The sequence below is a fragment of the Dermochelys coriacea genome, chromosome 2 (assembly GCF_009764565.3).
Source record: "Dermochelys coriacea isolate rDerCor1 chromosome 2, rDerCor1.pri.v4, whole genome shotgun sequence".
Classification (NCBI taxonomy): Eukaryota; Metazoa; Chordata; order Testudines; family Dermochelyidae; genus Dermochelys; species Dermochelys coriacea.
This window is the reverse complement of record NC_050069.1, coordinates 27,573,980-27,598,886: the sequence shown is the minus strand read 5'-3', so window position 1 is coordinate 27,598,886 and position 24,907 is coordinate 27,573,980. Positions and strand designations below refer to the sequence as shown.

At 39.8% G+C, this 24,907-nt stretch overlaps 1 protein-coding gene across 2 annotated transcripts in view; it reads right to left on the bottom strand.

The window, feature by feature from the left end:
- Nucleotides 1-24,907, bottom strand: part of EIF3H (eukaryotic translation initiation factor 3 subunit H) — a 131,633-nt gene that overhangs the window by 2,058 nt on the left and 104,668 nt on the right. Inside the window, exons 3-7 of one of the 2 annotated variants that reach the window (XM_038392669.2) lie at nt 17,081-17,248; nt 15,434-15,533; nt 13,626-13,775; nt 2,973-3,093; nt 1,147-1,279 (exon numbers count right to left, since the gene is read on the bottom strand). In XM_038392669.2, the coding sequence (XP_038248597.1) occupies nt 1,147-1,279; nt 2,973-3,093; nt 13,626-13,775; nt 15,434-15,533; nt 17,081-17,248 (672 nt within the window). The remainder of the gene's footprint in view (nt 1-1,146; nt 1,280-2,972; nt 3,094-13,625; nt 13,776-15,433; nt 15,534-17,080; nt 17,249-24,907) is intronic. The other variant, XM_043507410.1, reaches the window with a different exon arrangement.

Genomic DNA, 24,907 nt, shown 5'->3' with positions numbered 1-24,907 from the left:
GAAGAGGAGATGAAAGTGCATGATCCCCACATCCACAAAAATGTAAAGCTCTCTCCTACAAACTAGCTTTATGTCTCTATTTCAGTTTAATACTGTGGTTACCTTTAAACTTAGGCTACACAATTTTTCATCAGCATTTGTTATATTCCTTAGGTATTTCCCTAGAGAGACTAAGCAAAGGGAAACAGAGCAAGCACTGAGATATCACGACATCATATGTAAAGTGAAAGCAGGATATTAAAGGTTTCAGAGTAGCAGACGTGTTCGTCTGTATCCGCAAAAAGAAAAGGAGGACTTGTGGCACCTTAGAGACTAACAAATTTATTTGAGCATAAGCTTTTGTGAGCTACAGCCCACTTCATCGGATGCATAGAATGGAACATATAGGAAGATATATATAGCTAGAGAGAGAGAGATAGATAGAGAGATATAAAATCTATTATCAGCAGGAGAAAAAAAACTTTTGTAGTGAATCAAGATGGCCCATTTAGACAGTTGACAAGAAGGTGTGAGGATACTTAACTTAAGGAAATAGATTCAATATGTGTAATGACCCAGCCACTCCCAGTCTCTATTCAAACCCAAGTTAATGGTATCTAGTTTGCATATTAATTCAAACTCAGCAGTTTCTCATTTGAGTCTGTTTTTGAAGCTTTTCTGTTGCAAAATTGCCACCCTTAGATCTTTTACAGAGTGGCCACAGAGGTTGAAGTGTTCTCCTACTGGTTTTTGAATGTTATGATTCCTGATGTCAGATTCGTGTCCATTTATTCTTTTGTGTAGAGACTGTCCGGTTTGGCCAATGTATATGGCATAAGGGCATTGCTGGCACATATCACATTGGTAGATGTGCAGGTGAATGAGCCCCTGATGGTGTGCCTAATGTGATTAGGATCTATGATGGTGTCACTTGAATAAATATGTGGACAGAGTTGGCACAGGGCTTTGTTGCAAGGATAGGTTCCTGGGTTCGTGTTTTTGTCGTGTGGTTGCTGGTAAGTATTTGCTTCCTGGTGGGGGGCTGTCTATAAGCGAGGACTGGTCTGCCTCCCAAGATCTGTGAGAGGATATTTTTCAGGATATTAAAGGGTAATAACTGTATTTTTCCTGTGGCTACGAAGTGAGAAAGATCTCCAGAACCATTACCTGCAATAAGCAGTGAATCCATTCTGGCAGGGGGCTGTGGAGGTTTGAACAGTTTGCTCATGTCCTCTTCAGGAAGCGGAGGCTCTCCTCGACTCTGTCGCTGTAAGTTTTCTTGCTGACGTCTCTGCTGGTACTGGAAACAATGCAACAAACAAAGATTGTGATAGGATTCTTAACACAAGTATAGCTGACTAAAGAGAAGCTTGTCAAGTGCAGCCAACTAAGGAATTAAAGGAATTATTTCACCTATATGTGGATTTTATTTAATAAAACCTGCCCAATCCCCCAAAAGTACAAACCAAAATTAACTACACTCAGCATGCCTATATATCAATAGGGGTTTTATTAAAAAATACGTTTAACTTTACTTTTGAGTTGGGACTTTTGTAAGCAGAAAGATGTACTGTAACATTCTGTATTGGAAGGGGGTTAAAATCCATTTTTACTGAAGCTAAGTCAGCAATATATTTGATAGAAAGATCAGCAGGGTGCAAAAGACTCAATTTTCTCAAACAGTCAAATGAGTGGCTAGAATTTAAGTGTGTACATGAAGCCAATTACCCAAGTAATTTTGCAGCAGATAAAAATAAATACATACAAATTTAGAAATTCTTAAGTCCTACATCAACACAATGTTGTTGCTATATGGCAGGAGGAAAAGACCCCTTAATAACTTTCTCTTCAGCTGAAGAGTGAAAACCACAAATTAACGATAGAGTTGGTTAAAACAAGTTATTGTCCATCAGTACATCTCAAGCTTTATTAGTTCTTTTATCCATTACAAGTGCTTGGGTATGTTGCCACTTAGAAGTCATTACTGTATGGGCCACTAGAAGGAAGAATTAAAGTAATTTGACTGGTTTATTAAAGAAGGTGTTTACAGCTTGTTCTTATAGTTCTTCCCTTTTCAATTCTATTATTACAATATTTTTAAATTAAGTGAAGCAAGACCACTTTTCAGCCATTAGCTGAATATTTATGTTTTTACAAAATGTTACATTTATGTTTAAAGAGATATAAATATTTTAGAAGCCATTTAATGTATTTTGTGAGGTATCATACATATAAAAATGAATGTTGGGATTAGCTAGATATGTGCAGATAGTAAAGGCATAAACTTTAATCTGTATCTTGCTCACTTAAACTCATAGCAAATATATTTAAATATGAAGGCCAAAAGGCACACATGATATCTTAATCATCAGTTTGATACATCAGCGCAGAGGTAGCTGAATGCATTTCAGTATGCTATCAGGTATGAAATGTTGTCAATCAACAATGACAAATGTGGTCTTCAGGCCACATTAATGAAGAAAAGGTTGAACATTCATATATTGCATTACATTGCACCATCTACTTCTCAGCAGCTGGTTTCTTGTTTCTTACCAAAATTGCTTTCTCTTAATCACAATTGCTCCATTTTATAAATGAAGAACAGACTGCTAACTACACTGCAATGATCCACTACTAAAGCAATTAAAGTTAGTAAAGAAATGAGGTGCAACACCCTGGAACCTACTTCACTCGGATTTTCCAAATAAATGCCTCTTTGCATTATTCACATAACCTTGGCAAATACGAAGTGAGTACAGAGTTTGTCATCTGATGTTACCATCTCTCTGTTCTAAGTAGGCAGATGTTTATGGCAAAGAGTTTCAAATACTGCACAGAAAATTAGCTTTCTGAAAAAACCTCTATATGTAGCAGCTGACATGCAGTGAACTTCTAATGTATAGTTTGAATGGTATTAAATGTAGCCTTATACGATGCTTTGCCTTCATTTTGTGGGAAAAAAAGCTTTGATTCAGCTTCTCTCAGCTACCAACCTGGTGTTTCTGCTGCTGCTGCTTGCTTGTGTTCCTCAGGTAAGTGTTGTATTTAACTATATCCTGGCTCATTTCATCCACTCTGTCCATCAGCAATTGCATACTCTTCCCCAAGTGATTACTGAAATACAAGCATAATTTCTTACTGGTAAAACTAACCCTAAAAATATTTTGAAATTCAAATGCATTACAAAAGTCACTTGACCACTGTTCTTGCCCAATAGTACAGCTAGTTAGTTTCCTTCTATAACTTCATAGTAACATGGTATGCATTTATTGAAAACCATTTATTGTTTAAGGACAATTCTACTAGAATGTCCGCCACTTACCACCCAATGTATTTCAATGTTTTTCTTTAAAAAAAAGAAAACGAGAGAGGAAGTTACTGCTAGTGAAAGTCCAGGCCCAGTATAACCACATATCTATCTAGGTATTTATTTGGCTTCCATCACCATAATATCTAAGCATCCATGGTCATAGTTTTCTGGATATCTATACTTAGCAGCTAACAGGGAGCTTCAGGGGGAGTAGTGGTTTCAGTCAGGTACAGTGTGCAACCAGAAAGAAGGTGTGGGGAAGACTCCCTCACTTAGCTCCGTAAAGCCACTTCCTAACCTCAATCACCTGCAATCCAGGCCAAATGTATCCAAAAACAGTGTGACGGATTTGTGACGTGCATCCCTAAACAGTTCCAATACAAGGGCTATGTTCCAAATGCTTGGTTTAAAGTCACTGTTAGCCCTATGCAATCTTCTTGGATCTCTTGATGGATCAGTTAAATATTCTTCAAGGCTTCATAAAATTAACTAGCCTACCAAGCCACACTTGGAAGTTTTGAAGACATCATTTGCCCTTTAGTCATTGACAGACGGAGTTGTTTCCAGTCAGGCCAATTCAACATTCCATACTGCAGACCATATGGAAGCAGCAAGGCTGGGTGGGTCCAATTTACGATATATGATCGGCAAGCTTGTCCAGACAAATGCAGTCTAACTATTTTTATTACCACTTTTTATTTTAGCAATTTATGTTCAATATTTTACAGGACAAGATGGCTTTCACCCAAGAGTTCAGAAGGAACTCAAATATGAAATTGCAGAACTGTAATTTGAAACCTATTGCTGAAACAAAACTCTGAACCAGATAACTGGAAGGCAGCTAATGAAACAACAGTTTTTAAAAAGGGCTCCAGAGGTGATCCTGGCAATTACAGGACAGTATGCCTAACTTCATTGCTGGACAAACTGGTAGAAACTATGGTAAAGAACAGAATGATGGGATGCATAGATGAATATAACATATTGGGGGAAGAGTCAACATGGCTTTTGTAAAGGGAAATCATGCCTCACCAATGTATTAGAATTCTTTGAGGGTGTCAACAAGCATGTGGATAAGCATGACCCAGTTGACAGAGTACTTGGATTTCCAGAAAGCCTTGACACAGGTCTCTCACCAACTCTTAAGGAAACTAAGTAGTCATGGGATAACAGGGAAGATTCTCTCATGGATCAGTAACTAACTAAAAAGACAGAAAAACCAAAGCACAAGTGGTCAGTTTTTCACAATGGAGAGAGGCAAACAGCAGAATCCCCCAAGGATATGTACTTGGACCTGTGCTGTTCAACATACTCAAATGATCTGGATAATTTCAAGATAGTTAAGTCCAAAGCAGACTACAAAGATTTACAGGCAGATCTCACAAAACTGGGTCACTGGGCAACAAAGTGACAGATGAAATTCAACCTTGACAGGTCAAAGTAACACACATTGGAAAAAATAAGCTCAGTTACACATATATTATGTCTAGTTCTCAATTAGGTGTTACTATTCAAGAAAGACTGAGGAGTCATTGTGGACAGTTCTCTGAAAACTTCAACTCAATGCACAGCAGTGGTCAACAAGGCTAATAGAATGTTAGGAACTATTAGGAAAGGGATTAAAAAAATGTAGAAAATATACCACCACTATGTAAATACATGATGCATCCACACCATGTATTTAATATTGTGTCCATTTCTGTTCATCCCATCTCAAAAAGCAGAATTGGAAAGGTTCAGAAAAGGGCAATGAAGGCGATCAAGGGTATGGAATGGCTTCCATATGAGGAGATACTAAAAATATTAGGGCTGTTCAGATGAGGAAAAGGGCGATATGACAGATTAAGGGGGGATATGACAGAGGTCTTTAAAATCATGAATGTTGTGGAAAAAGTGAATACAGAAGTGATGTTTAACTTTTCCCACAATATAAAAAACAGAGGTCCCCGGATTAAATTAATAGGCAGCAGGTTTAATACTAACAAGAGGAAGCACTTTTTCACACAACACACAATTAACTTATAGAACTCATTGCCATGGGATGTTGTGATGGCCAAACATATAGCTGGATTCAAAGAAGAACTAGATAAGTTCATGGAGGATAGGTCCATCAATGGCTATTAGCCAAGATGGTCAGGGATGCAACCCCATGCTCTGGGTGTCCCTGAACCTCTGACTGCCAGAAGCCAGGAAGGGAAGACGAGGGTAGATCTCTACAAAACTGCTATGTTCTGTATACTCCCCCTGAAGCTCTGGTACTGGCCACTGTTGGAGACAAGATACTAGCTAGATGGACCAGTATGGTCATTCTTATGTTCTTGAGCAAATTAATTTTTTTCACAAAACTTTTAGTATGGTATTTATGGTAACAGAATTCATATCAAATAGGAGTGTGGGGGAAGCGATATAGTTGCTCTGTATTTTACCTCTTTGACTGATTGGAAGCAGGGCTTGCTGGCTTCAGAGTGAGCAGTGCTCAGCCATACTTGGCTTCAGATCAGTTAGTCATACAGACTCAATTTTTCTTTTCTCTACTGAAATACATTACCAGCAGTTTTTAGTTAGCCACCCTGTTTTGTGTACTTCTACATCAGAATCATATAACCACTACTCCTCTAGACTGTCCATATGATTATTTCCCTCTATCTTTTACAATGCATTCTCTCTACACCCTTCACCTGTCTAAAGGTTCTTTATGTGCTGTATTCCAACTGGAAGCAACCAGCAGATATGATAGTGGCACAAATCTAAGGGAATAGTATATAGTTTACCCCCGCACCCCTCCCCACATACAAACGTAGCCTTTAAAAGTGAAAATTGCTCCTACAAAAGCCAGGAAATACAGAGTTACAGCTTAAAGCAGCTTGTGCACCAAGCACAGCATGGTATATGCTGAGAAATTAGCTAAGGGAGCTCATCATTGTCTGTAAGTATTGGACCTGCTGTTTGACAATTCACTCTAAGCAGTCTCCTGTTCATTCAGCTGAGAACCTAATCATTAGTTTCACCCCACTATTTACTTTCTACTCGAGTTTTAAAATCTTTTGGGGGAGGGGGCGGGAGGAGGGAGAAGAGGGGATAAAAGCTTCAACTACACAGCAGCAAGAAAGGTGTCCCTATAATTATTTTTGAGCTTCCTGCTTTGTTTTTTTTGTTTTGGGGCTTGTTTTTTGAGCATTTTAACCGTATGATATTAGAACCGTGGAATACTGCCATGACCATGGGTGTGTGTATTTTCTGCTTTTTATAGAGTTTATATTACCCAGAGTGTTTGCACTGGATATTATCAGAAGCAAGTGCCTATGTGTACACGCACACTAATGGCCTTGTAGGGCATGTGGGTATCACAAATACATAATTATTTTACAGATAGTGTCCACATGAAATATAGCTAGTTACAGAGAATGATTTTATGTGAATCTCTCTGGGGCCAGTTCAGTTTAGCAGAATACTGAAACAGGGAGTTATTGTTAGAAGTTGTAGAATATGGTGTTTGCTTTCATTGCCAGGGAAACTAAAAGCTGAAAACCGATAACTTAAACAGATGTGAACTGAGACATGAAGTGATAAGTATGCTCCAACTACAGGAACAATTTTTCCAGTTATCTCACACATCTTATGCCAATTTTTGCTCCTACCTCCTTTAAAAAAAATAAAGGACCAACAGGAACTATTTTTGAGTGTGTAAATGTACATACACACACATCTAAAAAGCACGTCTATGAAACAAATTAAATAAAAGCTTGTTGTACAAAGCCTGACAGGAATCCATATTTAATAAAATACAAATATAATACTTAGTAAAAAAACAAAATTAGTGAAACTGAAATCAAAATCCTCTACAACAAAAGAACGTATGGCCCCATGTCACTCAGCTGGTATGGTGCAGTAAATCCATGCAGGTGAAGGGGAGTTTATTAAACACCTAAAACTTATTTGTCAGGTCCAAATGCCAGGCAAAGGACATATCATCTAAGGAAAGACATCTGTGGAAGAGGCTCACTTCTGCATAAAAATTTAGGCTTCTGCAGTTTCAATCTCTGCAGAGAAAGTTTAGTAATAAAGACACTTATTTAGAAGATGCTATTCCCTTCCATAGGAGCTAACACAATACATTGCATTCAGCTCTACATAAAAAGATATCTCACTGAATGGATTGCCCAGTTCATTTTTTCCCTTCAAATAAAGATCAGTGACAGAGTAGTAAGAGTGTGTATAAGAAAAATTGTGTGGCAGTTGCACTGTTTGGGAAGGGCCAACCAGTCTTTCTGCTGCCACCCTTCCTCATTCTCCCCGTAAGAAACTATGTCCCCTTCTGCCACAACGTTCCCCTCTTCCTGTGGTGGAATAGCTCTGTGTGACCAAGATGGTGATAGAAAATCCTGTTATTTTGATTTAGGGGTTTGAGGTGCTGAGAGAGCACTTTTACACACCGATGTGGGAACAGCCTTTAAAAAGGGCATAGGACTAGGAGTCAGGAGACTTGAGTTGTATATTCTCAGTTCTGTGCCTCTTGACAACAAATTTATGCACTCTCTGCCTTAATTTCCCATCTGTAAAATGGGGATTATTGTAATTACCTTAATCTATACAGCACACTGAGATCTAATAATGAGAAATACTACATGTAAAGGCTAATATTGTTTTTGAGAACCAAGTAACTCATGTCATTTATACAAAAATATTAAGGCTGATACTTGAAAAATATGTCTGCCAAGTAGATGTTACTACAGTAAGTATTCAGCGCATTATGAAAAAATTAGTTTAAATAAAAAAAAAAAAACCACTGACCAGATTTTAACCCCGAGTCTCAGCCCTCTATCACAAACCTGGAAGAACTCCCCATGCTTGTGTCTCTCACCAACAAAAGTTGGTCCAATAAAAGATATTACCTCACCCACCTTGTCTCTCCACACTTTTCAAGGCATTGGCTCTTAGGATATCAGGAGACTGACAGAGTGAGAGCCAAATCCCCCTACTTGCTGTTGTGTGCCATCCTGAGCTTAACTGCTGCTCCTATAATGTTCTAGCCAGTTCACATTTCATGCCAGGCAAAGTTTTCAAGAAATAAGCCAGTCAAAATGTGCCTCAAAAGTAAAGGAGGTATCAAGATGTGAAGTCAAAACCACCTCAAAAGATATACCTCCAAACTCAAGGATGGTGGGTGGATGAGCAAGAGATGATCCTGATGAAATAATGTCTCCAAAGAAGCAGAATGACAAGTAAGCAAGTTTTCCTGATCTGAAGATGCGACTACCAAGATCATCAATCCAGAAGAGTAAGCAAGCTTGAGGGATCCCTCAAAAAGTGAGTAAAGCTGTAACAGGAAGCAACTTTAAGGTTAATACCATAATGGCAGCAACGTTAACAGGGATGGCTTTTAGAGATACATATAAAATGAGAAGAAGATAGATGGATATATATATATTTTATGAAGGATGCCAATGGGTTTTGTATTTGTCAGGAACAAGAGTTACAACAAGCCAGTAAGTAATCCTAACAGGCACACAGTGAGACACAATCATGCCAAATGCCTGCCTGCCACTCATGTGTTTTCAGTCTCAAACTAAAGTCATTACAGACTACAAAAATATTTGGCAGGTAATAGCAAAAGCCTCTAAAAGCCTCTAGGGTGACTCGGCCACTGAGGCCTTCAGGGTCAAGAGGAACTGGTGGCTTGGCCTGGCACTGAAGCCTGCCCGGGGCAGGAGAGGAGGGAGAATTTCAGGGGCCAGTAGCTCGGCCTGGTGCTGGCCCAGCTCAGCCAGGGAGGCCTTCAGGGGTGCGGGGACCAGCCCAGCACTGGGGCTGGGCTGGCGGCTCAGCCCAGTGTTGGTGCTTGAGTGGCCAGCGGCTCAGCTGGATTCTTGGCTCAGCCTGGACCAGCAACCCGATGCTCGGAGAGCATGGGAAGGGGGGGGTGGGGTTTTGGCCCAGTGCTGGGGCCAGGCCACCAGCTTGGCTAAGTGTGACTCCGGTGGGCAGGCCAGAGCTCCTCTGGTCGGGGGGAGGGGGGGGGGAGGGTGGGTCGGGGCTCCGGCATGTGGGGCCTTGGCAGAAGGGGTGGGGCTGGCAGGCTAGCCTCCCCAAAATGGGTTCACCTGCTGCCCATTATTGAGGGGGGACATGATAAACAGTCTTCAACTATGTAAAAGGTGGTTATAAAAAGAGGAGAGTGATAAATTGTTCTCCTGAACCATTGAGGACAGGACAAGAAGTAATGGGAAGTAATTGCAGCAAGGAAGATTTAGGTTGGACATTAGGAAAAACTTCCTAACTGTCAGGGTAGTTATGGACTGGAACAAATTACACAGGGAGGTTCTGGATTCTCCTTCATTGGGGGTTTTTAAGGACAGGTTGGACAAACACCTGCCAGGAATGGTCTAGATAATACTTAGGACTATCTCAGGGCAGGGGATTGGACTAGATGACCTACTGAGGTCCCTTCCAGTCCTACATTTCTGTGATTCTATAAGGAAGAGCTGATCCACCACTTATCCAATAGACACTATTTGTGAATATCACTCACAGACCGATTGTGTGTCCAACTGTGTTTTTACCCTACTAAGTACATGGAAACCAGAAGCATATTGTGGGACACACCCACAACGCCTACAGCTGCAAGGCATTCTGACATTGGAGGTAATGCCTAGCACATCCCTGTGTGTTTATACCAAATATGGTGGCCTGATTGTCTGTTACAATTTGGGTCACCTTTGGAAATATGCCTCTTAAGATCCTTAATGTTTTCAGAACCACACTCCTCCAGAACACGAATATGCGAGGGAAGGTTTTACGAGGAAAGCCCAAGTTACTTGGGTGTGAAATCTCTTGGCAGAGGCTCTTGATCCCAAGCTAGACCCTGCCATCACTACAGTTTGGATGGAAGATGCTTGGAAGGCCATGATTACTGCCAAGCATTTCACGAAGAGACACAGTCAACGCCAAACCAAAAAACGCATGAAATTGGAAGTGCTATTTCCCCATGACGAACACAAGATATTTCTTATAGGCACTGGAAATATTCCTATGTGCATGTTAATGTCCAAAAGTACCAGAGCACATAGTCAGTAGCCTTCCTCTAGAAACATGTCTCCCATAGTAAATCTTTCCTTTATCCAATATACAAGAAGTCAGATTAGATGGACACAGTGGGCCCTTCTGGCCTTACATACGAATCTATGAGTAATACTGATATAGGTCACGGATATCTAGAATGGGTCAGAGCTCGTCTTTCTGAATACCAAGTAGTTCTCTTCATGGTGTTAGAGGCTTGAAAAGTCTGTTTGCCAAGAGGAGCTAGATTTCCTGGAGTATCTTTTTCTGATAAGAAACCCAACACCATTCTTTGCTGGGATGGGGTTTGTATGGGTACAATCTGAGGGTTTTCTGAAACCTGTGCTTATAGTCCCTCTAAACAAGACTCAGGACTCATGTCAGAGATGACCAAGGGCTACTTGGGGCCAAGAGAAGGTTCTGACAGCCTGAATACAAAGTCAATGCTGGTTTATGAAGTAGTGATTTTTCCTTTTGGCTCTTGTGGAAGGCGAATTATGGGCAGGCATCTGGTGAAGATAATTCAGGGATACCTTGATTTTCTGAATGCAATGAGGCCTTTGCCAGCTCCCCAAAGAAATTCTCTGTGTAAAGGCAAATCATCAAGCTTTTCCTGCCCAGGACAGAAACCACAACATCGCCATTACAGAAGACCGGATAAGTATGACCCTCAAGGAGTACATATTTCTTTTATAAAGATTGAGGCACAGGCAGCTGTGTAAAGCATCTATTGTAACCTCCACCAGCTGGTTGAAAATAGGTTGCAAAGGAATTGCAACCTTATTGGATGAGGTTACTAGGCTCAGGTATCTATCATGCCACCTGTAGATTCCTGGACATGTGCAAACAGCAGGTCTTGTGTTGAAACAGTTTCTGGAGAAATGTTAGATCCTCCCATAAGAAGTCAATCTCGTTCCGCTGTAATGAACCTATCTTATCCAAAAAGTAGTTTTCCAGTTCCTCCAAATCCAAACAATCCTTCATCCCCTTTACCTTCAGCTTGACCCTCCCGCAAATTATCTTGGCAATGTCATCTACTCTGGGCTGCAAGTATCTCTCAAAAAATCCCTCCATTCCACATGTGCTGAGAGTGCCAATTACTCCCAGCAGAGAGTGAGAGGATGGCCTGTGTCAGGGCAACTTTGAATGAAACTGGAAAAATTAGTGCCATGACAGGCTCCTATAGGCCTTTGCTGATCATGGTCAAGAAGGAACTCACTGGAAGGTTCCAGAGGCACTGCTTCAGCTCAGATGGCAACTAAACAACCAATACTGGGTCCTGCTCGCACACTGCCCTTATAGACCAAAAGAAACCTTTAAGAACTTGGAGCCAATTTGGTACTTGGAAGCCTAGAAGTGAGAATCCTGGCATCTCATTGTGATGGAATGCAATTCTGTCACACTGGTCTCTTCAGAAAAAGAAGGATTACATATTGAAACCATCACACAATAGTCGATACATCCCATCTTCTACACCACAAAATAATTCATCTTCTTCATCAGCCCAGTAATTGAAACCCGTAATAAAATTATAACCAACATTTCTTATACTATTGTCCAGGGGTATTTTGCCAAAAAATAATATTTACAACAGCTAAATGCTAGAAATCGTTCTCATTTCTAATCTATGACAAAAATTACTACATCAAAAAATTTTTTTAGACTCTATTGTATACTCTTAAAAAGCCAGAGAGACTTTATTATAGGAACTTGCACATTAATTTTTAAATTTTAAACCAAATAAAATCAGAATTAAGACTTTTTAAACAATTATACTGGAATCAGAAGGCAATTATAATGGAAGATGAAAATGAAAACCTAAGAGAGATCAAGAGAGAAGTGAAGCAAGGTTGTATAAGGTCATAGACTTTATTCAACATTTATAGTGACTAATGAAATTAATCAAAGAAACACAAGAAGGTATTAAGAGGAATGGAAAATGAATGACTAACACTCACAATGAAGATGACACAAAGCTGTTGGATGATTCAGAAGAAGGTCTGAGAAAGTTAGTGGAGATTATATACGAATATGGCAAAGAAGATGATCTAGAGTGGAATGTGGACGAAACAAAAACTACGGTAGTTTGCAAGGATCACAGGAAAACAGGCAAGGTTTCAGTAAATGACACAGTCGTATAGTGAGAGAGACATTGCTACTTAGGAAGCATCATTACAGAAAATAGTAGACTGGACATTGAAATAAGCACCTGAATAGCAGATATTCTGGAAGATTAAACATCTGATGACAAGGGTCATAAATCTGAAGATTAAATTCCAACTCTGAAAAACCGACTTATAGGTGTGAAACACAGACATTCAAACAAATAGATAATAAAGAAACTGTAATTCTTTGAATTATGGGGTTATAAAAGAATTCAGAAAAAATATGAACAGATTGTGTAACCAACAAAAAAAATGTTGGAGAGTACAGGAACTCAGTAAACACTCATTAGAGACCTTCTGAAAGAAAGATTCAATTTGCAGGGCACATTAGAGGTTCAGCAGGCAATGCATGTTTACGGACACTGGAATGGAAAGTTGATGGCAGAAGACGACGAAGCAGAAAAAGATCATGGATGGACAATATGGTAACCTGGGTGCATGAAAAGGACTATTCATCCACAAAGAGATTAGCAGAGGATCATATAGAATGGGTTGCCATGGTTGCAAACTTTCAGTAATAGAGATGCCATGTAAGAGGAGACAACCTGACACCGGGCTCTCAAACTCTCAGCAAACCTAATGTTACTTTTTAGCAAAATGGATACCATCAACACACCAGGCTTAGTAAAGTCAATTATAATTGAAATCTCTTTTCAAGTACTATATTCTTGTTTAGGAGTGTTGATCATTTTTAACTGCGTATTATTGGCTCAGCAGAACAGATGTGATTTATTTTTTAATAAAATCATTCATATATTATATTTGACAAAAACAACTGAACTAAAGATTTGTTCTATTTTGAGATCTGTTTGGCAATTTTTGTAGGTGCTGAGCATTAGCTTGATCTACAAAATGATTTCTTTAAAGTGAAGAAACACACACTAACTATAAAGGTTACTGGGTACACGTTGAGTATGTAAATTATGTATTCTCTGAATTTAAAAACTGTGTTTTTACCTCCCTCAAAGCAGGACAGGAGGGATGACATCTTGGCTCCATTAAAGTCAATGGCAAAACTCCCACTGATTGCAACAAGGCTGGGATTTCACCATGGCGTTAAAGTGTAGTTTGGGAACATGAATAAAGATACATCCATTATTTTAACAAGTACTTACCTTCCAGCCAGACTGAGCAATTCGTGTTTATCTGCTACTGCCGATTTCTTTTCCAGCTCCCAAAGCATAACATTGATCAGGTACGAATTCTTAATTATAATGGGCACTTCTTCAAACATGTGCTCAAATGAAACATTTGCTTTTTTCAATCTGTGAAGCAAGTTTAAATAGCTTTTATACAACCTGCAATTTTGCTCCTTGGGGTCTCTATTCTTGTTCTGGTGATTCCGTAGAGCTCTAGATTTCCAGAGCTCCACTGCCAAGCAACACTCAAGCCTCTTTGGTAAGAGGCATTTGCATGGAAAAACTTTACATTTATAAAGCCTTGTAAAAACTACCCAAGTGAAAAAGCCCTCAAAAGTAAAGCAGATACTTTAATCACTAATGTGTTATTTACAAGAATAAACCTCCAGCAAAAGACTACAATGGCAAGGTTAACTCTGCTCCACCAGAATATTTTACTGTTTTCCTTACCATCAGTTTTTCTTAATTAGAAGTGACTAGTCACCACACACCTCTGGAATAAGTTCTAAGTTCACAACCACCATGTTACAATGAAACACACTAATGTTTCTATGGAAAGCTGCATTCTCCAGTAAGTGAACATATAACTTTAAATGATTTATACAATTAAAAAGAGGATGATGAAATATATTTAAATTCTAGTCAGAACAGAATAGAATTTTCTTGTTTTTATAAAAACATTTTACCTTACATTTATTACCCCTTACTTTTAATTTTTAAACAGACAATATAGACACAGATACTTTTCATCAGACCAACAAATAAAGGTACAATACACAAGTTTGGGGGCACGTATATTATGTGTACTGAGGCTGGAAACTAAAACATTCACTTCCATGTTTTAGACTAAGCAGCAAACTAGTGGAAATGTTATCTTTAGACACTGAGCAATGAAATGGTTCAGTTTTTCTGAATGAAAGCTTTGCGTGGGTTTATTTTTGGATGCTGAGCACTGAGATGATTAGGGGGAAAGATGTCATGCTAGCAGCTGCTTCCATTATAAGTGGTTACTCAATGGCAGGGTAAAACAAGTAGCATTGTTGTAACCAATCAAACAACACAATTCACAAAACATTTTCTCGCCACAAAAATAGTAAAACTTGTTATTTGATTAGCCAGTCTCAAGAACAGCTGTATTTTTAAGAGGTCTCTATTTTTGGCCAAGAGATCATTTGTTATTATTGATAATGTGATAGTGCTAATAAGCCTCATTGTGCTAGGCACCCTAGACTGACAGGTCTGCTTTGGAAGCACAGCAAATATTCTGAGATAAAAGTAATTTTATTCCAGAAGACAGTGCCCAAGGAATAGCTATAGTAAATAGTTATTACAGAATCCCTATGCTGGTCAATTTCCCACATGTAGACAAGGCCTTAAGAGATTGATCTGTTCCCTTTTTCTATCTCTTTGTGTATTTCTGCCCTTTTGCCGTCACCTCAATAAATCTCTGCCTCTGTTCCCAGTTGCAGCTGTCTTCACAACATTTAACAACCCCATGGCTGGAGTGACAGAATGCAGCACATCCTTTCAAAACATATGTTAATGTTGCTCCCCCAAGCCAACAGTAGGAGTGCTTGGAACAACATATTCATCATGTCTTAGTCATTGCATTTGAGTACACATGCATCACTGGAATTACATACCTGGTTTCCACAGAAATTGACATATCAAGAATTTTTTTTGTTAAAAATCTCCTTTTACTCTCCTCCTCTCTCCCTCTCCCCCCCCCCCCAAAAAAAAAAGAAGGATCAATGCATGAAGAGAGCGTCTTTTAAAATACTTACGCTTCTGGAGAGAAATCTTTCTCTTTGCAAACTTCCATCAGTTTGGGAGTCAGTCTGTAAGCCTTTAGCGACAGAGACCCTTGGGCAGTCTTAATGGGATCTAAGACAAAGTATGGAGGAAGGACATAATCACAAAGATGACTTTAAAATAGTCTTCTTCTACTTGAATATTTCTTTGGATGGTTTACATTTTAGGAAAAATATTATATTGAATATTTATATTTAAAAACCTAAAAAAAAAAAAAAATCTATCAGCACAACAGGGACTGTGGTCCCCTGACTAGAAGTGTAGTGATGAGATATAAAATAGAACTGAACTACATGTAATGCATCTATTTACTCATCTAATGCAAATGAGGGACTTAAAGTTATTTGTATTTAAGAAAAGTATTTAAGAAAAGTGAAAAGTACTAATTCCTGTTTTCTTTTCCTTAGCACAAACTACCCGAACAACTCACATATGATGGTTGCCTCACTGAAATGCAAAGGTTTCCCCCTCACTAAAAGGCAGATCTACCTACTATGTAGTAAAATAAAAATATTTACTAAACCATATTCCCTTAATACCAACGTGAGATTTAGGATTAGTGATTGCCTAATATGAATTAGCCTAACTGTCTAATTGCTTGGGACAAAAATATATTGATGCATAAAAAGATTAGCTTCCTCTTGACATACTGTTTTGAGTTCAGTGGAATGTTTTCTAAACAAACTGTTAAATTCCTAGGACAGGGACGCGTAACACTTGCAGCACAATAGTGGCTAAGATATGCCAGTATTAGAATAAAAACTGTTAACATTCATGTTGTCTGAAATTTAACACAGTCAAACTTTTAGCAATCAGTGATAAAATGAAAACCAAAATAGACTTGAACAAGTGGAAAATTCATCAAGGTCTGATGATGCAATGTTTCCAGCCAATATAAGTATACTTTAACAACTTGTTCTTTACTGTAATCCAATTGTTAACATACTGAAACAATTTTGGGGCAGCTCATAAGATTGATCGTATTCATTAGTATTTTTTCTGACAGATACTCAGGACGTTACATTTACTTCTCAGCTGGAAACTATATGCAAGTCTGCCAGATATGGCAAACTGTGAGTGTTTGGGGAGGGGGAGGCTATAAAGCTGTTAAATTGCCTACGGTTCTGATACAGCACAGAACATCTGGTCTGGAGAGCTTGAGGAAACACCATTAAATAGGCAGAAAATAAAAAAATCTTTGTGCTAAGAAACAGTCCAGGTTTTGTATGCTTCTGTCAGAGGTATAAAAAAATTTGGCAATTTGTATTATGATTGGTCAGTCACGTACAGAGCCAGACACTCTAGCAATCGGGGGTTTTAGACATCTGGTCTAGTTCCACCAGTCCCTTCAACGAGGGAGGGGAGATGGAGGAATAAAAATGAAGCAGCTACTCCAGCATTCCAAAACGTACACATCAGGGCTCTGATAGCAAGAAAAATAAACAGAAAGAAGGAAACCCTGTCTAGACTTAGCTGCTGCTGAGGCTGCTGTAGACACAGGGTTGGTATTTACTTGAAAAAGCCTGCCAGGCTACTCTTACAGGCAAAAGACAGAATACAAAAATAGTAGTAATAATATTAAGAAGGGAAAAGAATAATAAAGGAAACCTCATACTAACCGTAAATGAGAACTACAGACTCCTCAATTGCATGTTGGTAACTGAACTGGGAGTCCAGGAGAGCACGAGTGACAAAAGAGCCATAGTAAGTAGATTGGTACCAGCCAACGTGAAGATGATCAATATTTACGTGGCGAAGGCTTCGCATCATTTCCATCTGGTATTGAACTAGATGAAATAAAGAGAATGCTAAAGCATAAACCTCTAAAAACTATTTCTCAACAACACCTACAATTAAACCTGAGCAAGTTACATTTTTCACAACTATAAAATCAGATTGGTTTATTTCAGTCACTACTCAGCACAGATAATATTAAAAACTGGAACCTGTTGTATAAAGTCAGAATAAAACTATTTTGGTTAATCAGAATACTCATTTGTAGTTCACTGCTAAGCTTATCAGTGAACTGTTACACAGTTTATTGCATTCACTATCTCGTTCATTTATGTAAAAAAATTCTGATATTGTGTGTCTCATAGCAAAAGTAAATTTCTGTTCAACAGGAACATTCTGTTCAAGAGTAAAATTAGTGTAACTGAGTTCTTTAATATCATCAAACATTATAAGTTTGAAGATAACTTTGAAAACTATGACATGAGAAAGCAGATTTATGGGAACCAAAAGTAAAAACAGTTTATTTTGAATGTAAATATGAGATAATACTGAAACTGTTGAACATTTTTAGGAATACACACAGTAATTGTGTCCCCCCATTTGGAGCCACCTACAGCAACTGTCAGGCAGTTGTTTGCATTAATCTTTAATATTTACACTTCTTTTTTAATGTGGTACATTACTTTAGAAGGTAGAGAAAAAACAGCCATTTTGTCAGGATTATTATACTAAGAATTGTGTTGTATTGTATCCAACGAGTAAATTATTTCCATTAAGTGTCTCATTTAAGCAGACTGCCTTTATGTATAATCTTATTAAGCAATGTTTAATGTGGTGCAATCTATCTTTCTAATTACAAAAATAATGTATAATGGATTATCATTTTATCACAGTTCAGGCATTTTGAATAAATAACTGAGGGCTTGTCTACCTTTAAACTGTTACAGCTGCTCCACTATATCCCTTCAGTGTAAACTCTACCTATGCTGACAGAAGGGGTTTCTCCCATTGGTAGAAATAAGCACCTCCCCGAGAAATGAAAGCATTCTCCTGTCAACCTACCATTGTCTACATTGGAGTTAGGTCGTCATACATCTCTCAGGGGGTGTGGATTTTTCACACCATTGAGACACATAGCTATACCAATGTAAGCTCCCAATGCAGACCAGCCCTAAGGCACAGCAGCAATTTAAAAATCAACAATTTTAGATTTCAGTGAGATAATCAAACGAATTGACACTAATAGTCAATCAATAGGCAAATTCTTAAAAATTATGTTTGCGGGCTGTAAAACTTGCAAAGTTCAGTTTACACGAGTTTCATTTTTTTTTAAACCAACAAACTCATGCACATACAGAAATATCACAGGTTTCAGAGTAGCAGCCGTGTTAGTCTGTATTCGCAAAAAGAAAAGGAGTACTTGTGGCACCTTAGAGACTAACAAATTTATTAGAGCATAAGCTTCCGATGAAATGAGCTGTAGCTCACGAAAGCTTATGCTCTAATAAATTTGTTAGTCTCTAAGGTGCCACAAGTACTCCTTTTCTTTATACAGAAATATAACAGCCATAACATAAGGTAGCTACATAATTAGCAAGAGTAGAGGATAACTTTCAAAATGTACCCCTAGATCTTCAGACATAAATTTGTGTTCTTTACAGGAGGGAAAAACACCCATCCATATTTGCTGAAGATATTAGCACACATTTCTCAGGAGTGAACAAATATTTTTCCAACTTGCCAGACAGCAAGCAAACTGTAAATTGCAAAGCCTGCTTATAGTTGCCCTGTGGCCAAAAGATCTGCCACATCTTCCCACTCTTTGTAATTATTTAAAATATATGTTAACATCTCAGTATTCTCTCTCGCACATCACAAAAAGATGCAAGTATTGTATCTGTGATTACATGGGCACCTTACTTCTAGAGCATCAAGAGCATGTTTGGCACTTTACTTTCCACTCTGTAATGTCTATCCTCCAAACAGCTCACAATTTAAGGCTATATCTAGACTGCAAAAGAACAACCCCGTGGCATTGAGTCTCAGAGCTTGGGTCAACTGACTCAGGCTTGCAGGACTAAAAATGTAAGTATAGATGCCAGAGCCCAGGCTCTGAATCCTGACAACAGGGTTGAGTCTCAGACCCCAGGCTTCAGTCTGAGCCTGAACATCTACACTGCTATTTTTAACCCTGGAGCGTGAGCCCACTTGGCTGAGACTCGCTGCTGCAGGTTTGCATGGTACACATACCCCATGCGTCATCTGTACACCCGTCCAGAGGACGTCCACACTCTCACTATCATCTGTGAATCCATAAAACTGGTCAGGAGTGCATGTAAAGGTTTGTATCAATGCAAAACAGAGTCTACAATGCCACCATAGATGACATGATGACTGCTGAGCAGCAAGCACACATTCACCAAAAGAAACAGAGTAAATTAAGAACCAGTAACTGCTCAAAAAATATAGGCTGAACAAATAGTTGATTATTTTTAAAATGCCACTTCTTTCCAGGTCATAGTACACAACTCAATTTAGACCTACTGCTTTGGAGATAAACAGATAGTAGTTTTTCCTGCAAACTTACAGGCATGGGCTAATCAGATAACCAGTTTTAAAGTACAACCCACTAGCTAAGACATTCAGAAACACCAATCAAATTCAAGGAAGTTGCTGCTTCTGGTCACCTCGTCCTTTAAGAGGCATCTCCATAGGAAGCACTCCATATATTAGGAAAAGGAAATGCAAGCAAAAATCCATCCATCCATCCCTTGATTGAGACTGGTCAGGGAAGCTTTGCATCCTTAATGTCTCCAAAACAGAATGAAGAGGTTGTTCAAGAGTCTAAATTCTACTGGTAGACAAGTATAAAATGCACAGACTTTTGACATAAAAAACTTTTTGTTTAAAGCAGGACTTAGACGGAAAACACACATAATAAATGTATGCATATGGAAACAAAAGGCTGCTTTGGTTAAAGGAAGGGAACTGTTATCAGATCTGAATGGAAAGTGAGAAAGATTTGAATGAAAGTATTATTTGTTCCCCCACTTTCTGGGCAAATGAAATTGACATGAGAAAAAAAAAAGACTTCGCAAAAGTAACTTAAGGACTTAAAGGGAAAGGGAACAATATTCTTTGAACAAAGAGGTCAAATCTGGGATTTTAAAAAGCATACCTCTTTGAAAAGCTGTGTACCCTGAGTACCCCGAAAGAGCCTCATAAAATCATGGTGCATGCGTGACCTAGTCTGAAAATCTAACTTTTGATAAGTCCAGCATTAAAAGAGAGAAAACAATGGGAAAACATTTCAGGCCCTTCACAATCATGAGTAAAGATGTCCCATACTCTTCAGTGCAAACCTGGAAGGTAATTGGTGATTATGTGGAGAGAACAATGCTTCTAAGAGAAGTTCTCAAACTCTGCCTTTCTAGAAACAGAGTCAGCAATGTGTACTTTGAAAAGAGGGATGTAAATAATTGGTTCTAGCAGAAGGTAGATGTGACAGATATCGCAATTTCCTGCAATATCCTTGTGAGACTTCATTGAATTAAGTTTAGGCATCTTTGGGGTCCACTGTATTGAATACAAAGTATATTAATTATTGTGTGCCGGAATTGTGTGTAACCTCTCTAGGGGAGTGATGTGATGTGAGCTAGGGAGTTCAAAAGACTATAATGAAAATGTGCCAGACAAGAATGGACTTTTGGGACAATAAAAGTGTGAAATGGTTTTCCTGGGGAGTACCTAGGAAGAAATCATGCAAATCCCCCATCTTCTGTTATGCAAAAAAACCTATCTTTTGAAGCTATGTCCTAAGGAATAGGTAATTTTCTGCTGATTACCTGGTCCCAAAGACGAAGATCAAAGGCCTGAGCTATATAAAGAAACAGCTGAACTGCTCAATCAGGGTTCTGATTCTGAGACAGTTATGAATTTGTAAACACAGGGAAAATCCAGTTCTGGGTTTTGAAAGACTGATACCTACCACAGAATCCAAATTAGGAGTTGGGGGTGACCTCTGGTAGCCTTTTTAGCATGCATGCTGCTTTTTTTTTTTATTGTGTTTAATACGTTTTCGCTAATGTTTTCTCCATAAGAATAAAATTGCTTTCTCAGAAAGAGTTGTGTGGTAACTTATAACTGTGGGTAATACACTGGTCACAGTCTCTGGTGAGAAACCAAAGTGCCAATGCTGGCCTTTTAGTCTATCACAATGCAGGCAGGGAACAGTGCAGCTTTAGAGAACCCCCAATCAGAAGGGAGTGAGATGCAAGTCTTTGTCCAAGAGTGGTGACAGCTAAGAGCTGGAAGCCTGTAGTGGGTGCCCTTGGTGGATCAGGGAGGGGAAAAATAGGTGCAGTTATCCTAAAACTGTGACAGTAAGAAAAGTAAAAGCATCCACTGACAGCTGTCCACATCTGCAAATCACCACTTCCTGATTTCACTATTTTTAGCAGATAAATAATATTGGAGGAAACATGTATGCTGAGTAGAAAAGTCTCAAAGGATCGATAAAGTATCCATAGCTAGCAACTCTGTCTCTGAAAAAGACTACAAAAGAAAGAATCAATTATGGTGAAAATCCCTATCAGAAAGAAAAAGCAACTTTTTACCAAGCACAGATAAAAAGCATGTTTGAATCTTTAGCAGCAGCTACGGTTCCAACAAAACTGTCAGTTTGCACAACTTCATAATAAATAACCCCCAAATTGTTCGTGCTGATATAATCAGCAGTATTTCTTCACGTTGTTTCCATCATTCTGTAAAGCATCACTTCCTTAACTGAAGGAACGAGGAGTACTTGTGGCAACTTAGAGACTAACAAATTTATCTGAGCATAAGCTTTTGTGGGCTAAAACCCACTTCGTCGGATGCATGCAGTGATTTTCAGTTCTTTCAGTTAAGGAAGTGATGCTTTACAGAATGATGGAAACAATGTGAAGAAATACTGCTGATTATATCAGCACAAACAATTTGGGGGTTATTTATTATGAAGTTGTGGATCAGGGAGGGGATCCATATAGACCCACACAGAAGTTGTGATACATATATATGCACGCGCACACACAGAGAACATGAAAAAATAGGTGTTGCCATACACACTATACTGAGAGTGATCATTTGTGGGTGAATACCCACTTCGTCGGATGCATGTAGTGGAAATTTCCAGAGGCAGGTATAACTATGCAAGAATCAGGCTCGGGACAACGAGGTTAGTTCAATCAGGGAGGATGAGGCCATCTTCTAGCAGTTGAGGTGTGAACACCAAGGGAGGAGAAACTGCTTTTGTAGTTGGCTAGCCATTCACAGTCTCAGATATTAGGAATGGCAATATACAAAAACCTGCAGGAGAACACTTCAACCTCCCTGGACACACAATAGCAGATTTAAAGGTAGCCATCCTACAGCAAAAATACTTCAGGACCAGACTTCAAAGAGAAACTGCTGAGCTTCAGTTCATTTGCAAATTTGACACCATCAGTTTAGGATTAAACAAAGCCTGTGAACGGCTAGCCAATTACAAAAGCAGTTTCTGTTACAATTACAAATACCCGTCTCTGGAAATTTCCACTACATGCATCTGACGAAGTGGGTATTCACCCACGAAAGCTTATGCTCCAATACGTCTGTTAGTCTATAAGGTGCCACAGAATTCTTTGCCAATTAAGGTGAGCTATTATCAGCAGGAGAAAAAACCTTTCGTAGTGATAATCAGGATGGCCCATTTCCAACATTTGACAAGAAGGTGAGAGTAACGGGGGAGGGGGTAAATAAGCATGGGGAAATAGTTTTACTTTGTGTAATGACCCATCCACTCCCAGTGAAGCAATAGTGTTCCACTTGCATGGCTATGAACACTTGGATAGAGTCCGCTTGGTGCTCCATTGTGCTTATCAGCTGATCCGTGCTTTGCTGCTGGAGCACCGCGCTTTTGTGCCGGCGCTCCTCATTCTACTGGCAGATCCTCCATTCGCTGTCCCACCACTCCTGCACTTTTTTGTTATAATATTGCAACTTTTAGATCTCAGTTAGCCATGGGCCAGTTAGCCCTCAGATCTGTTAAGAATCTGGGCAAGTCACTCAGCTGCATTTGGTCAAGTGTTCATACTTTAGAACCAAATTATTTGGGTGTGGGGGGGGGGGGGGGGGAAGAGTTTGCTTCCCAAACCAGATTGAAAATATGCCCTTTACTTATAACCATATTATGAGTTTTAGAGGGAAACGAGTTAACCGACTATTGAAATATGACTTTCTGGGGGTACAGACACAGACAACTGGATTAAGCTACCTGTTTCACTGAAACATAACATACATATTGTTAAAGAAACTTAAATCAGTTAAGAAGCTTTGTCAGCATGAAGTACACAAAAACTGACTATTTGGCATTATTCTGTTTGTGCTGTACTGAAGTATTGTGATGGATTAAGGGCTTGGCTACGCTTGCGAGTTAGTGTGCATTAAAGGAGCCCTGGGCGCACTAGCTCACTACCCATGCATACTGGCAAGGCACGTAGAGCACGCTAACTCTGTGGCTAGAGCGCTCTTGGTACAACACCTCGGCGAGTGGAACAACATTTAGTTCGTCCCCGCTGGAGCACCGCGATGCCAGTGTGGACCCCCTGGTCTGTTAGTGTGCTCTGATCGGCCTCCAGAAGTGTCCCACAATGCCTGTTCTAGCCACTCTGGTCATCACTTTGAACTCTACTGCCCTGCCCTCAGATGACCAACCGTCAGACCCGCCCTTTAAATTCTCTGGGAATTTTGGAAATCCCTTTCCTGTTTGCTCAGCCAGGCGTGGAGTGCTCTCAGCAAATCTTTCCAGGTGACCATGCCTCCACGCGCCAGGCGATTCCCAGTATGAAGCAATGGCGAGGTGCTGGACCTCAGTGTTTGGGGGGAGGACGCTGTCCAGTCCCAGCTGCACTCCAGCTGCAGGAATTACGATACCTTCAGGCAGATATCAAGGGCCATGTTGGAAAGGGGCCATGACCGGGCTGCACTGCAGTGCAGGGTTAAAGTGAAGGAGCTGCGGAATGCCTACTACAAAGCCCGAGAGGCAAATAGCCGCTCCGGTGCTGCCCCCACGACCTACCGTTTCTCCGAAGAGCTGGATGCGATACTTGGGGGCAACCCCACCTCCATTCCGAGGACACTTCAGAGCCCAGTGCAACAAGACAGGAGGAGGAGCAGCAAAGCGGGAGGGAGGGTGCTGAGGTGGAGAAAGACACCCTGGAATCCCTAGATGGATGCAGCCAGGAGCTGCTCTCAAGCCAGGAGGAAGGTAGCCAGTTGCAGCGGCCAGTGCTTGGGGAAGGACAAACACCAGAGGAGGTTCCAGGTAAGTGGCTTTTATTTTGGGAAGGAAGTTATTCAGTGCGGGCTCTTGGGGTGAGGAGGGTTAGGGCTGCATGCATGCCTAGATGCGGAAGAGGGCATTGATGTGCTCTCACACATCACGGTAAACGGCCTCGGTGATCTCTTCAAAGGTCTCATCCAGAACTTGGGCAATGTGCTTGCGCAGGTTTCTTGGGAGAGCCGTTGTGGTCCTTGTCCCAGTAAGGCTAGCTTGTCTGTGCCACTGTACTGTGAGGGGCAGGGGGACCACTGCTGCACACAGGCAATCTGCATATGGGCCAGGGCGGAAGCCGCATTGCAGTAGAAGACCCTCCCTTGCTTCCCAGGTCACCCTAAGCAGCGAGATATCTTTC